Source organism: Papio anubis, chromosome 8, assembly GCF_008728515.1.
Source record: "Papio anubis isolate 15944 chromosome 8, Panubis1.0, whole genome shotgun sequence".
NCBI classification, from domain to species: Eukaryota; Metazoa; Chordata; class Mammalia; order Primates; family Cercopithecidae; genus Papio; species Papio anubis.
This window is the reverse complement of record NC_044983.1, coordinates 28800834-28813178: the sequence shown is the minus strand read 5'-3', so window position 1 is coordinate 28813178 and position 12345 is coordinate 28800834. Positions and strand designations below refer to the sequence as shown.

General features: G+C 43.3%; 1 protein-coding gene across 2 annotated transcripts in view; it reads left to right on the top strand.

Moving 5' to 3' along the window:
- Positions 1-12048, top strand: part of GTF2E2 (general transcription factor IIE subunit 2) — an 83823-nt gene extending 71775 nt beyond the window's left edge. Inside the window, exons 7-8 of one of the 2 annotated variants that reach the window (XM_017961909.3) lie at positions 9858-9973; positions 11531-12048. In XM_017961909.3, coding sequence (XP_017817398.2) covers positions 9858-9973; positions 11531-11647 — 233 coding nt within the window. In that variant the 3' untranslated portion in view covers positions 11648-12048. Of the gene's footprint in view, positions 1-9857; positions 9974-11530 lie in introns of those variants that run through there. The other variant, XR_002523747.2, reaches the window with a different exon arrangement.
- Positions 12049-12345: the final 297 nt, after the last annotated feature.

Sequence of the window (12345 nt, the reverse complement as noted above, 5' to 3'; positions counted from 1 at the left end):
CATGTCTAAACCATTGCCTAATCCAAGGTCATGAAGGTTTACTTCTGTTTTTTCCTCTAGGAGTTTTTGTTTATGATGTGAGACATGGGTCCAGTGTCCTCCTTTAGAAAGCTAAATAGTAGGTATAGATCTCTACATTGTACTATATACTACTGTATGAGCCAGCCATCCCACTCTTGGGTGTTAACCCAAATTCATGTAAAATTCATGAGTATTTATACTGGCTTTCTTCATAACCACCAACAATTGGAAACAACTCACGTCTTTAACTGTCCCTTAATTTCCCCTTAACTGTGGCACATACTTACAATGGAATACAACTCAGCAATGAAAAGGAACAAAGGACTGACATTCCAACAACGTGGATGAATCTCAGAGGCATCATGCCTAGTGAGGGAAGCCAGATTCCAAAGGGACATGCTGTGTGATTTTATTTATACCTTTATGACATTCCTGGGAAGCAGAACCATAGAAACAGATCAAGGGCTGCCCGTGGAGAGAGAGAGTGACTGCAGAGGAGAATAGGGTGGTTTGCGGTTGTTGAACTGTCTGTATCATTATTGTGGTGTTAGCATGACCATATGCTTGTCAAAACTTCCGGAATTGTACACTAAAATGTGCAGGATTTTAATTTTCATAAATTATACATTAGTAAAATAAAAGGACAGTTTAAAGTAGTTGGTCAAAAGAATATGGTGTGTCTCCCATTGTAAAGCTGTTTTCAAGGTAAAGAGTTACCCCATGGCTTCTCCCCTTCTTGTTTTGGTGTCTGGTGTTTATCCCAAGTAAAAAGTGCAATTGCTCAGTGTAGATTTTAGCAGGATCACCAAGAACAGCAAGTGCTGCCAAGTTCTTCTCATCCTCTCTAGCCACAGTTAGCTCTCGGCATGATTCTGTCCAGCCTCTGCTGCATGTAAATGGGCAGACGATGCCTGTTCTTTACATATGTCCAGATAGCAGGTCATACTGTGGTAGTGACAGAATTCTCAAGAAATACTTGTTGAAATGTTGAGGATGAAGTGGCACTTGTCTTATGTAATCCTGCCTGCTTAAGTTATACTTAAAATTTATTTTTTATTTTTAAGACAGGATCTTGCTCTGTTGCTCAGGCTGGAGTGCAGTGGCACAGTCATAGCTCACTGCAGCCTTGAACTCCCCTGGACTCAAGCCATCCTCCCACCTCAGTCTCTTGATTAGCTGGGGCTACAGGCATATGCCTCCATGTCTGGCCAATTTATTATTTAATTTTTTTTTTTTGTAGAGATGGAGGTCTCGCTTTTGCCCAGACTGGTCTTGAACTCCTGGCTTCAAGTGATCCTCCCACCTTGGCCTCCCAAAGTACTGGGATTACAGGTGTGAGTCATTGCACCGGGCCAATACTTTTTTGTTTTTTTGAGGTGGAGTCTTGCTCTGTCACCCAGGCTGGAGTGCAGTGGTGCAATCTGGGCTCACTGCAACCTCTGCCTCCTGGATTCAAGCAATTCTCCTGCCTCAGCCTCGTAAGTAGCTATGATTACAGATGTGCACCACCACACCTGGCTAAATTTTTGCATTGTTAGTGGAGACGAGGTTTCATCATATTGGTCAGGCTGGTCTCAAACTCCTGACCTCGTGATCTGCCTGCCTCAGCCTCCAAAAGTTCTGGGATTACAGGCATGAGCCACTGTGCCTGGCCAGGCCAGTACTTTTTTAAAAAGAAAAATTTCAAGCAGTGTGTATTAGTTTCCTGTTGTTGCTATAAGATGTTACCACAAACTTTGCAGCTTAAAACAACACAAATGTAGTATCTTACTGTTCTGGAGTTCAGAAGTCTTAAATGGGTAAAGAGGGCTGCACCTGCTGGATACTCGTGGGGAAATTCATTTCCTTGCCTTTTCAGCTTCCAGAGGCTGCCCAGATTTCTTGGCTCATATCTCAGCGTCACTCTGATCTCTGCTTCTGCCTTGACTCAGGCTCTCCTGCCTGCCTCTTTCCTTTATAAGGAGCCTTGTGATTACATTGGGTCTGCTCAAATAATCCAGAATAACCTGCCTCTTAAGATTCTTTTTTCTTTGGACCAACACCTTCTCATTCCCCTTCTCCTAGCCTCTAGTAGCCATCATTCTACTCTCTGCTTCTGTTGAGTTCTGATTGTTTTAGATTCCATGTAGAGGTGAAAACATGCGGTTTTTGTCATTTGGTGCCTGGCTTATTTCATTTAACAATGTTCTCCAGGTTTATTCATGTTGTTGCAAATGACAGAATTTCTTTCTTTTTTAAGGCTAATAGTATTCCATTGTGTGTGTATATATTATATTTTTGTTATCCGTTCTTCTGTTGATAGACACTTAGATTGAGTCTTTATCTTGACTGTTGTAAATAATGGTGCAGTGAACATGGGAGTGCATGCATCTCCTCAGTGTACTAAGTTCAAGTCCTTAGAATAAATACCCAGAAGTGGGATTGCTGGATCAAATGAGAATCCAGTTTTTAGTTTTTTGGGGGGACTCCATACAGTTTTCCATAATGGCTACACCAATTTACATTTCCACCAACAGTGTACAGGTGTCCCCTTTGCCACATCCTCATCAGTGCATTTTATCTTTCGTCTTTTTGATGATAACCATTCTCACAGGTGCGAAGTGATGGCTCATTGTACTTCTCTTTCTCCGTTTTCCTTTAAGTCTCTGCCCCAACTGGAAATCATTGTGGTTTTGATTTGCATTTCCCTAATGATTAGTGATGAGGAGCCATATATCTGTTGGTCATTTGTATTATTATTTTTTTTTTTTTGAGATGGAGTCTTGCTCTGTTGCCCAGGCTGGAGTGCAGTGGCGCAATCTCGGCTGACTGCAACCTCCATATCTTGGGTTCAAGTGATTCTCCTGCCTCAGCCTCCCGAGTAGCTGGAATTACAGGTGCCTGCCACCATGCCCGGCTGAGTTTGTATTTTTAGTAGAGATGGGGTTTCACCATGTTGGCCAGACTGCTCTAGAACCCCTGACCTCGGATGATCCTAACACCTTGGCCTCCCAAAGTGCTGGGATTATAGGCATGAGTCACCGTGCCTGGCCTCATTTGTGTATCTTCTTTTGAGAAATGTCTGAATATTTCTGACATTTCAGGATTTCTGAATATTTCTGAACTTTCAGACAATATTCAGGTCTTTTGCCATTGTTTAAATCAGGTTTTTTTTTTTTTTTTTGCTATTATTTTGAGTTCCATATATATGGGAAAAAATATATATATATACACATATATCTTTCTTTTTTGGAGGCAGCATCTCATTTTGTCACCCAGATTGTAATTCAGTGGCACAATCGCGGATAGCTGCAGCCTCCACCTCCCAGGCTCAAGTGATCCTCTCAGCCTTCTGAGTAGCTGGGACTACAGATGTGCACCGCCAAGCTTGGCTAATCTTAAAATATTTTTTTGTACAGACGAGGTCTCACTATATTGCCCAGGCTGGTATCGAACTCCTAGACTCAAGCAATCTTCCTGTCTCAGCCTCCCAAAATGGTGGGATTATAGGCATTAGCTGTGGCGCCTGCCCTGTATTTTGTATATTAACCCCATATTAGATGTGTTGCTTGCAAATATATTCTTCCAATCTGTAGGTTGTCTCTTCACTCTGTTTACTTTGCCATGCTGAAGCTTTTTGATTTGTTGTAATCCCAGTTGTTTATGTTTGCTTTTGTTGCCTGAACTTTTGGGGTCAAATCCAAAAAATGATTGCCCTAACCAGTGTTGTGTTGTATTCCCTCTGTTTTCTTGTAGTATTTTCACAGGTTCAGGTCTTATGTTTAAGTCTTTAATCCATTTTGAGTTGATTTTTCTATATGGTGTGAGACAGTGGTCTCATTTCATTCTCCTGACACCCTTTATTGAAGAGACTGTCCTTTTCCCATTGTATGTTCTTGGCACCTTTGTCAAAGATCAACTGATTGTAAATCCATGGGTTCATTTCTGGGCTTTTGTTTATGCCAGTCCCATGCTCTTTTGATTACTGTAGCATTATAATATGGTTTGAAGTAGTGTGGTACCTCTAATTTTATTTGTTTTGCTCAAGATTGCCTTGGCTAATCAGTTGTTTTGTGTGTGTTTCCATTAGACGTTTAGAATTATTTTTTCTATTTATGTGAAAAATGACATTGGAATTTTTAAAGGGATTGAATTGAATCTGTGGATCGCTTTGGATAGTATGGACATTTTAACAGTATTATTAATTCATCCAATTCAGAATCCAAATCTTGAGATCTCCTCATCTCAAGATTCTTAGTCACCAAAGTCTTTTTTACCATATATGGTAATGTATTCACGAGTTCTGGGGATTAAGATGTGGACATCTTGGGTGGGGGTGCATTTTTCTTTGTAGCACACAAGAGAAATTATTTTGATAGTTTCTCAAATGTAAGATCACTAGAAGGTGAGGTAAATCGAGAAATGTCCTATTTTCTAGAACTGCAAAGTGGATATATAATGACACTTTTGAGGATAAAAAGTCATGTTAATAACACGTGTTGTTAAAGGAAAAGGGAGGAAGGCATGGCGTGTTGCTGGTTGAGATTCTGCATTTGGTTTTGTTGTTGTTTTAGAGACAGGGTCTCTCTTTGTCTCCCAGGCTGGAGTGCAGTGGCACAATTGTAGCTCACAATGTGGAACTTCTGGGTTCAAGCTCTCTTCCCACCTCATTCTCCTGAGTAGCTGGGACTACAGGCGAGCACCACCATGCCCGGCTCATTTTTTTAATTTTTGAGATGAGGTCTTGATATATTGCCCAGGCTGGCCTTAAGCTCCTGGGCTCAAGCAATTTTCCCACCTCCATCTCCCTAAGCTCTGGAATTACACGCATGAGCCACGGGGCCTGGCCTACCTTGTTTTTTAAATGGCAAAGATGTACCTTAATGCTAACACTAGAACACCACAGCCTAATGTGGGGCTGAGAAAAAGTGGCAAGTGCGTGAATTATTAGTAAATATGATCTTCCTTATTTTTAGGTTATTTATGTGAAATTTTACACTAGCAATACACAAATATTTCTGCATATTGTTAATAAAACCTTTGTCAAGTCTATAGAGCAAAAAATTGAAAATTCTCTAAGTAAACTATATTCTTTTCTCTGGGGATACCTATTGGTGTGTATTTTCCACATCTTCACGATGTATTTAATATGTATGTGTTTTTGCTTTTTAAGAAATTTGTAGAATTTTTGTTTCTTCTACTTTACATAAATGAGATCACTTTGTGTCTAGTAGCCAATCCTCTTTTTAAATGTTTTATATTGCCTTTATTAAAGACACCAGCACCCAGAAAATGAGGATGGGTGTTAGATGTTGATGATAACAGTAATAGGTGTAGATAATGTTTTTTCATTTGCAAGCATTATTCTCAGTGCTGTATTAACTCCTCTAATCCTCACTATTCTATGAGGCAGGTATTATTATTGTTACTATCAATATTATTATTTTTGAGATGGAGTTTTGCTCTTGTTGCCCAGGCTGGAGTGCAGTGGTGCGATCTCAGCTCACCGCAACCTCTGCCTCCCGGACTCAGGCAATTCTCCTTCCTCAGCCTCCCGAGTAGCTGGGACTATACGCATGCGCCACCACACCCGGCTGATTTTGTATTTTTAGTAGAGATGGGGTTTCTCCATGTTGGTCAGGCTGGTCTTGAACTCCCGACCTCAGGTGATCCACCTGTCTTGGCCTCCCAAAGTGCTGGGATTACAGGCGTGAGCCACCGTGCTCAGTGAGGCATTACTATTATCTTCACTTTATAGATGAAGAAATGGAGGCAGAAAAATTAAGTTACTTGTGCCACTTTGTGCAGGAAATGGGGTAACTGAGGTCACCGCCAGGCCATCTGGCTCTGAGGCCTGGAGCACACTGTTGTGCCACTTTTGCATTTACAGGAAAGGGCTAAGCACAGGCAGAATGTGAGTGCGTTATTTGGGAATTTTAAGCAAAGCCTCATTGGTAAGTTGGCTCATTTTCTTCCCTTCTGTGGCAGTTACACAGTTTTTTATTCTTAACTCGTGGGACAAGGAAGGGTCTTTTGAAATGAAAGGATCAAATCTGAACTTTTAAATTCTAGTCTGTTTTCTCCTCTTTTCTGCTAAGAGAGTAGATTTCTAAATCAGTTCTGATTTTATTTACCCTTACAGTTTAGAGGGTACCTGACTTTCATGATACTTGGCTGTCTTCTGCCGTAATGAAGTGTCTGCCTTTAAATTTGATGTCCCTTGATCATTTTGTTTTCAAAAAAGAGATTGCTATTTTTTTAAAACCCAAAATACGTAGATCTTGGTTTTTAAATACCATTCTATAATAAAATGAGTCAGGAATCCTTGAAGAAATGATTGATTCCAAATGAGGGGAAATACAAGATGAGCCTGGAACATCTTTTAGTACCAGAAAGTGAGAGAAAGAAGAAAAACTGAAAAAAAAAAAAGGAAACAAGTCAGGGACATAGGAACCAACATGAAGGAAATCTTAAGTGATTAGAGCTGGGATGTTTGAACCACAAAATAAATACTGATTGTCATGGATTATCATCTGTGTAATAAATATGTAGATATAAATCTATACAGTAATATCCACGAGTCTCTGCTAAATTAAATAATTGAAAAACAAGCTGGAGTTTGGGCACAGTGGCTCAGGCTTATAATCCCAGCACTTTGGGAGACTAAGGCAGGTGGATCTCTTGAGTCTAGATGTTTGAGACCAACCTGGGCAGCATGATGAAACCCTGTCTCTATTAAAAATACAAAAGTTAGCCAGGCGTGGTGGCACACGCCTGTAGTCCCAGCCACTTGGGAGGCTGAGGGACGAGGATTGCTTGAGCCCAGGAAGTTGAGGCTTCAGTGAGCCGAGATTGTGCCACTGCACTCCAGCCTAGGTGACAAAGTGAGACCCTGCCTCAACAAACAAACAAACAGTGAACTGAAGAAAGAGCAGCTCTTTGGTTTTTTGTTTGTTTGTTTGTTTGTTTGTGAGATGGAGTCTCTTGTTACCCAGGCTGGAGTACAGTGGCACGATATCAGCCCACTGCAACCTCTGCCTTGCAGATTCCAGTGATTCTCCTGCTTCAGCCTCCTGAGTAGCTGGGATTACAGGCACTCACCGCCACGTCCAGCTAATTTTTGTATTTTTAGTAGATATGCGGTTTCGACGTGTTGGCCAGGCTGGTCTTGAACTCCTGACCTTGAATGATCCACCCTCCTTGGCCTTTCAAAGTGCACGATTACAGGCATGAGCCACCGTGCCCGACCTATTATAGTAGAATTCTACTTAGTACATATGGAAGGAATGTTGGAAATAATTTGCCAGTAGGTACTTAGAAGTAATCATTTTTGTAGGTAAGCACTACCAATGGATGCTATGATAAAATTAGTGATAATATGAGAAACAGGGTATTTGTATAGTCTGAAAATCTCTCTCCAATTAATTATTAACTACAGAGGAAAAACTGGTAGCTTCATGACAGAGAAACATGAGAGATAACACCTTGCCTGATGGTCTGCATTTACCCGGGTCCATGTTGACACTATGTAGCTTGCTACTGTGCCCCAGAAGGGCACAAGCTTGTTACTGTGTTGTTCTCGCCAGAATTGCATAACCTCAATCTAGTAATGAGGAAATACTAGACAAACCCAAATGGAAGTTTCTATAAAACAGCTGACTAGTGGGAAACAAAGACTGGCCACACTTAGAGAATGGAGGAGACCAAAGAGATGTGGCAGGTGATTGCAGGATCCTGGGCCAGGAAAAGGGCATCGGTGGTCAGTCTCTTGAAGTTTCAGCAAGGTCTGTTGATGAATTAATAGTAATATATCCATGTTAGTTTCAATAATTATACAATTATGTAAAGTGTTAACATTAGGGGAAGCTGGGTAAAGGGCATATCGGAACTCTGTGTACTCATTTTGTAACCCTTTTGTTAGTGTAAAATTATTTTTAAAAAGTTTAAAAATGTAAAAGGAAAAATATAGGCCAGACATGGTGACTCGCTGCCTGTAATCCCAGCACTTTGGGGGGCCAAGGCAGGTGGATTGCCTGAGTTCAGGAGTTTGAGCCCAGCCTGGGCAACATGGCAAAACCCCATCTCTACACAAAAGCCCCCCAAAAACAACTTAGCTGGGCATGGTGGTATGTACCTGGGTCCCAGCCCCTCAGAAGGCTGAGGTGGAAGGATCGCTTGAGCCCAGGAGGTGGAGGTTATAGTGAGCTGAGACTGCGCCACTCCTTTCCAGCCTGGGCAACAGAACTAGAGCCTATCTCAAAAATAAATAAATTTTAAAAAAAGAAAAACAGTCTGTCTCATCTAGGGTGTAGTAGACAATGATGGTATTTCATACATTCAGTAGTCAAATCATTGATGTCTGGGCTGTGGTAGACAGTGATGCTGTTTCATACATTCAGTAGTCAAATCACTGAGGACCTGTCATGTGCTCGGTACAGTGCCAAATGTCATGGAAACCAGATGGAAATAGAGCTCCCTGCTCTCAAGGAGCTTACAGAGGCTGAGACAATCATGCACACAGTTATCAGTTAGGTCATGTCCATAATGTGTGCAGATGAACGTTCAGTGAGTGTGTAGAACCCCTAATGTAGAAAGAACCCCTAATGTGTCTATGGAAATTAAAAAATCTTATTTAGAGACATTTTGGATTTAAATAACTTTGTGCTCAGGTTGAATTATTTGTAGTAGATTTTGCCACTTTTGCCATTGGTCACCTGCAATGAAAAGCTTCAGGGTAGGTGGCAGAAAACAGATTTCCACAGTATCACCAGAGTCCTGCCTGTGTGGGCATCATTTGCTTCATGCAGCGTGTACTGAAATGAAATAGAAGGGAGGAAGGAAGGAAAGAGGGAAAGGAAAGAAATCTGGCCCAGCACCGTATCGGGTGCCTACTTCATTTATCGTTTGTGAACGGACCGTGGGAAGTTCATGACTCTGGAAGAAAAGGAGGGCAGTGCCGGGTGAGGGTCTGGGTTGGGAAGAACGGAAGGGAAGGTGTGTCCCCTCAGTGTGTGGGGCAGTTGTGAGCGGGAGGCTCTGTGAAGCCTCGGGACTCAGAGAGCTTTTCCTTTTTTCATTCCTGAGTACGTAAGTCTTAGGATTTTGTGTCTGAAAGTAGCTGCTGATAATTAAACCAGTGATCAGAACCTGTCTTCAGGAGCAGAATGTAAGATGTAAATAATGTTCATTTGGGATGCTTCCCAATTGTGGTCTCTCTTGGTTGCAGAAATGTGGCAGAGGGACCACAGGTTTCTGAAGACAAGATGCAGGCAGGACTTCTTCTCCTTGTATTACAGAGCGGGGGTGAGACAGTGCTTCTATTTCAGCCACCCCCCCTTTCTCTTTCATGCCTCCTTTGTCACCAGTTCCCAGGTTATTTGATTCCAGTAGTCTTTTTTGCAGATAAATTGTTGAATAACCTCATTTCTGTGAAACTTAAGTTCCCATCTCCCTCCACGTTTCTTATTTTCTATTATTAGTGAGAGAGGAATGAGTGTATCATGCTTAGGGGAGCTGAGCAGGAACTAAGCTGTTAGCCCCAAATAGAGGAATTAAAGGAGGGTGTCGACGGCTTTCCTCCCCAGAAAAGCAGGGCGGCTCCATCGCAGCAGCCCTTATTTGCCGGCCTCTAGAAACAGCCCCACTGTCGGGGGCTGCGTGGGTGCAGTTCTGTCTCCAGGCCCTTCCCTGCACCGTGTCCCACACGTGGATGTTTTGCCCTGACTTGTTTCATGATGACATCTCAGATGTGCTCATTTGGATCCAGAGGAGGTAACACTGACGCCTGGATTTTGATCATCAAGATGCTGTAGTTTGTAAAAATGTGTTGTAAAATAACTAGTGTCTCTTTGGTACAGAATTTCAGAAACTGTGGAGGAGTGTCACTGTGGATTCCATGGACGAGGAGAAAATTGAAGAATATCTGAAGCGACAGGGTATTTCTTCCATGCAGGAATCTGGACCAAAGAAAGTGGTGCGTAATCTCTAGCAAAGCAGCTTAATCCCCCGCCCTGGGAACTGTTGCCTGCTCCGCTTTCTGCCCTCTGAAGAGCCGGGAGTCGTTCCCTGCCATTGTTTTTCAGTGTGGGCAGCCCAGGTCATATCTAAGTTATTGCAGGGCTGCAGACCTGCCTTCGGTGCTGCTCCAGGCCTGTGAGTGCCTTTCCACACCCAGCTCTTCCCAAGCAGTCCTGCTCTTGAGGTCCAGCCATGTGGAACCTTCCAGGGCCTGCGTGTTCCCCACCCTCCGACTCTAAGCTGCTACAGGCCCTTCTTCTCATTCTTTTTTTTTTTTTTTTTTTTTTTTGAGACGGAGTCTTGCTCTGTTGCCCGAGCTGGAGTGCAGTGGCCAGATCTCAGCTCACTGCAAGCTCCGCCTCCTGGGTTCACGCCATTCTCCTGCCTCAGCCTCCCGAGTAGCTGGGACTACAGGCGCCCGCCACCTCGCCCGGCTAGTTTTTTGTATTTTTTTAGTAGAGACGGGGTTTCACCATGTTAGCTAGGATGGTCTTGATCTTGTGACCTCGTGATCCGCCCGTCTCGGCCTCCCAAAGTGCTGGGATTACAGGCTTGAGCCACCGCGCCCGGCCTTCTCATTCTTAAAGGGAGGCTGCGCCTTGATCTGCACAACCTTTCAGACTTGAACGGGGGGCCCTCCCCTGCTCTGTGAGCCTCGCCGTCCTGGTGCCTGGTTCTGCCGTTGTGACTTTCAGGTCCCTTAGGAACCAGATATTTTGTCTGTATAGTTTCTAAATCCTGCGCTCAGGGGATGTTAGTCATTAAATGATGACTTTTACATTGTCTTGTACCAGCAAATAAAATCTGTAGTCCAAGAACAAAGCCCAGGGGGATGATTCGCCAGCACCCTTGTTAGCAGCGCTGTGCCCCTCCCCGCTTTCCTTGTCCACTGTCATGCTTTGTAGCTTGTCACCTGTGTCTTTCTGGGGTGTGGGGTGGGGATGTGTGTTCGGTGAATTTTTAGGACTCACCAAAAGGGAAGCTTTACTGTCAATCTCTTTCCACAAATGAGTGTAATTGTAGCCCTTCATGATTTCCTATTATTGTCTCATTTGTTGATTTTTTTCATCATGTGATGCTAATATTTGAAATATATAGAAAAGAATAAGAGAATATTACAAACCTTCATGTGGCCCTCCTTTCTCAGGATTTTGCCATGTTTTCTTCAGATCTTTTTAAAATCGGTAGTGGTGGATACGTTTTTAAACCTGATGACAGAGACAGCTGAAGGGCTTCACCGCCCCTTTTGTTTGACTTAGTGCCTAGAATCGTTTTGATAGGTTTTTGTGCCTGCTCCTTCATTTCCGATGGCGTCTGCATCTCAGGGGAACAGAGGCCCGGGGTCTGGTCAGGGCGTGTGCTGTGCCGTGTGTGTGCTGCCGGGCGGCAGAGCAGGAGCAGGGTCCAGACCCGGCATCCTCAGCCGCTGGCATCTGGTCATGCTCAGAATATCCTGACCACACCACCCCTCGGAGCACCTGTGGTTTCTAACTGTTTTTACCTTTTCCTTTAGGCCCCTATTCAGAGAAGGAAAAAGCCTGCTTCACAGAAAAAGCGACGCTTTAAGACTCATAACGAACACTTGGCTGGAGTGCTGAAGGATTACTCTGACATTACTTCCGGCAAATAGGGAACAGCTTTGCCCTGGAACAGAGTTACAGATACGCAATCAAGAGCGTTCCTGCTGATGCTTGGGGTCTGAAGACTGTCTTCCCATCTGCTGCTTGCGGCTGCGGAGAGGAGCAGTTCAGTTTACAGAACAATGCAAATTACCAAACTCAAAGCTTATTTGAGTAGAATGGGCTCATGGGCAATGTGACGTTCCCTGTTAACCTGTTACTCCCTGGGAGAAAGGCGCTGTGTGTGGCATGCAGGTGTCTTTGCTGTATTTTTCTTCCCTTCTAAATGGTTCCTGGTTCCTTTCTTCCTCGTTTGTTACTTTAGAGCAAGTTTGCCCATAGTCTTGAATGCAGTATTTGTTTATTCCAAAATAACATATTTATAATAAAATCATTGTAGAAGGATTTTTAAGATGTTAGTGAATTCTGTTTCTTTTCATTCTTGGAAATGGCAGGAAGCAGCTCCGGTCTCTGATTGCCACAGGTCCCGTGCTGGGGATGTGATGAAGCCTGCAGCCTGCACTGTGTTGCTGAGTACACGGATTTCACCACTGGAACACAGGTGTGCCGCTTGTTAGCAAGCTGAGCAATAAAGAGGTGCTGGATGTCACTGTTAATGTTTTCTTTTAAAAAGAAGCATCAGTGTCAGCCGGGCAAGCTGGTTCACGCCTGTAATCCCAGCACTTTGGGAGGCTGAGGCAGGCGGATC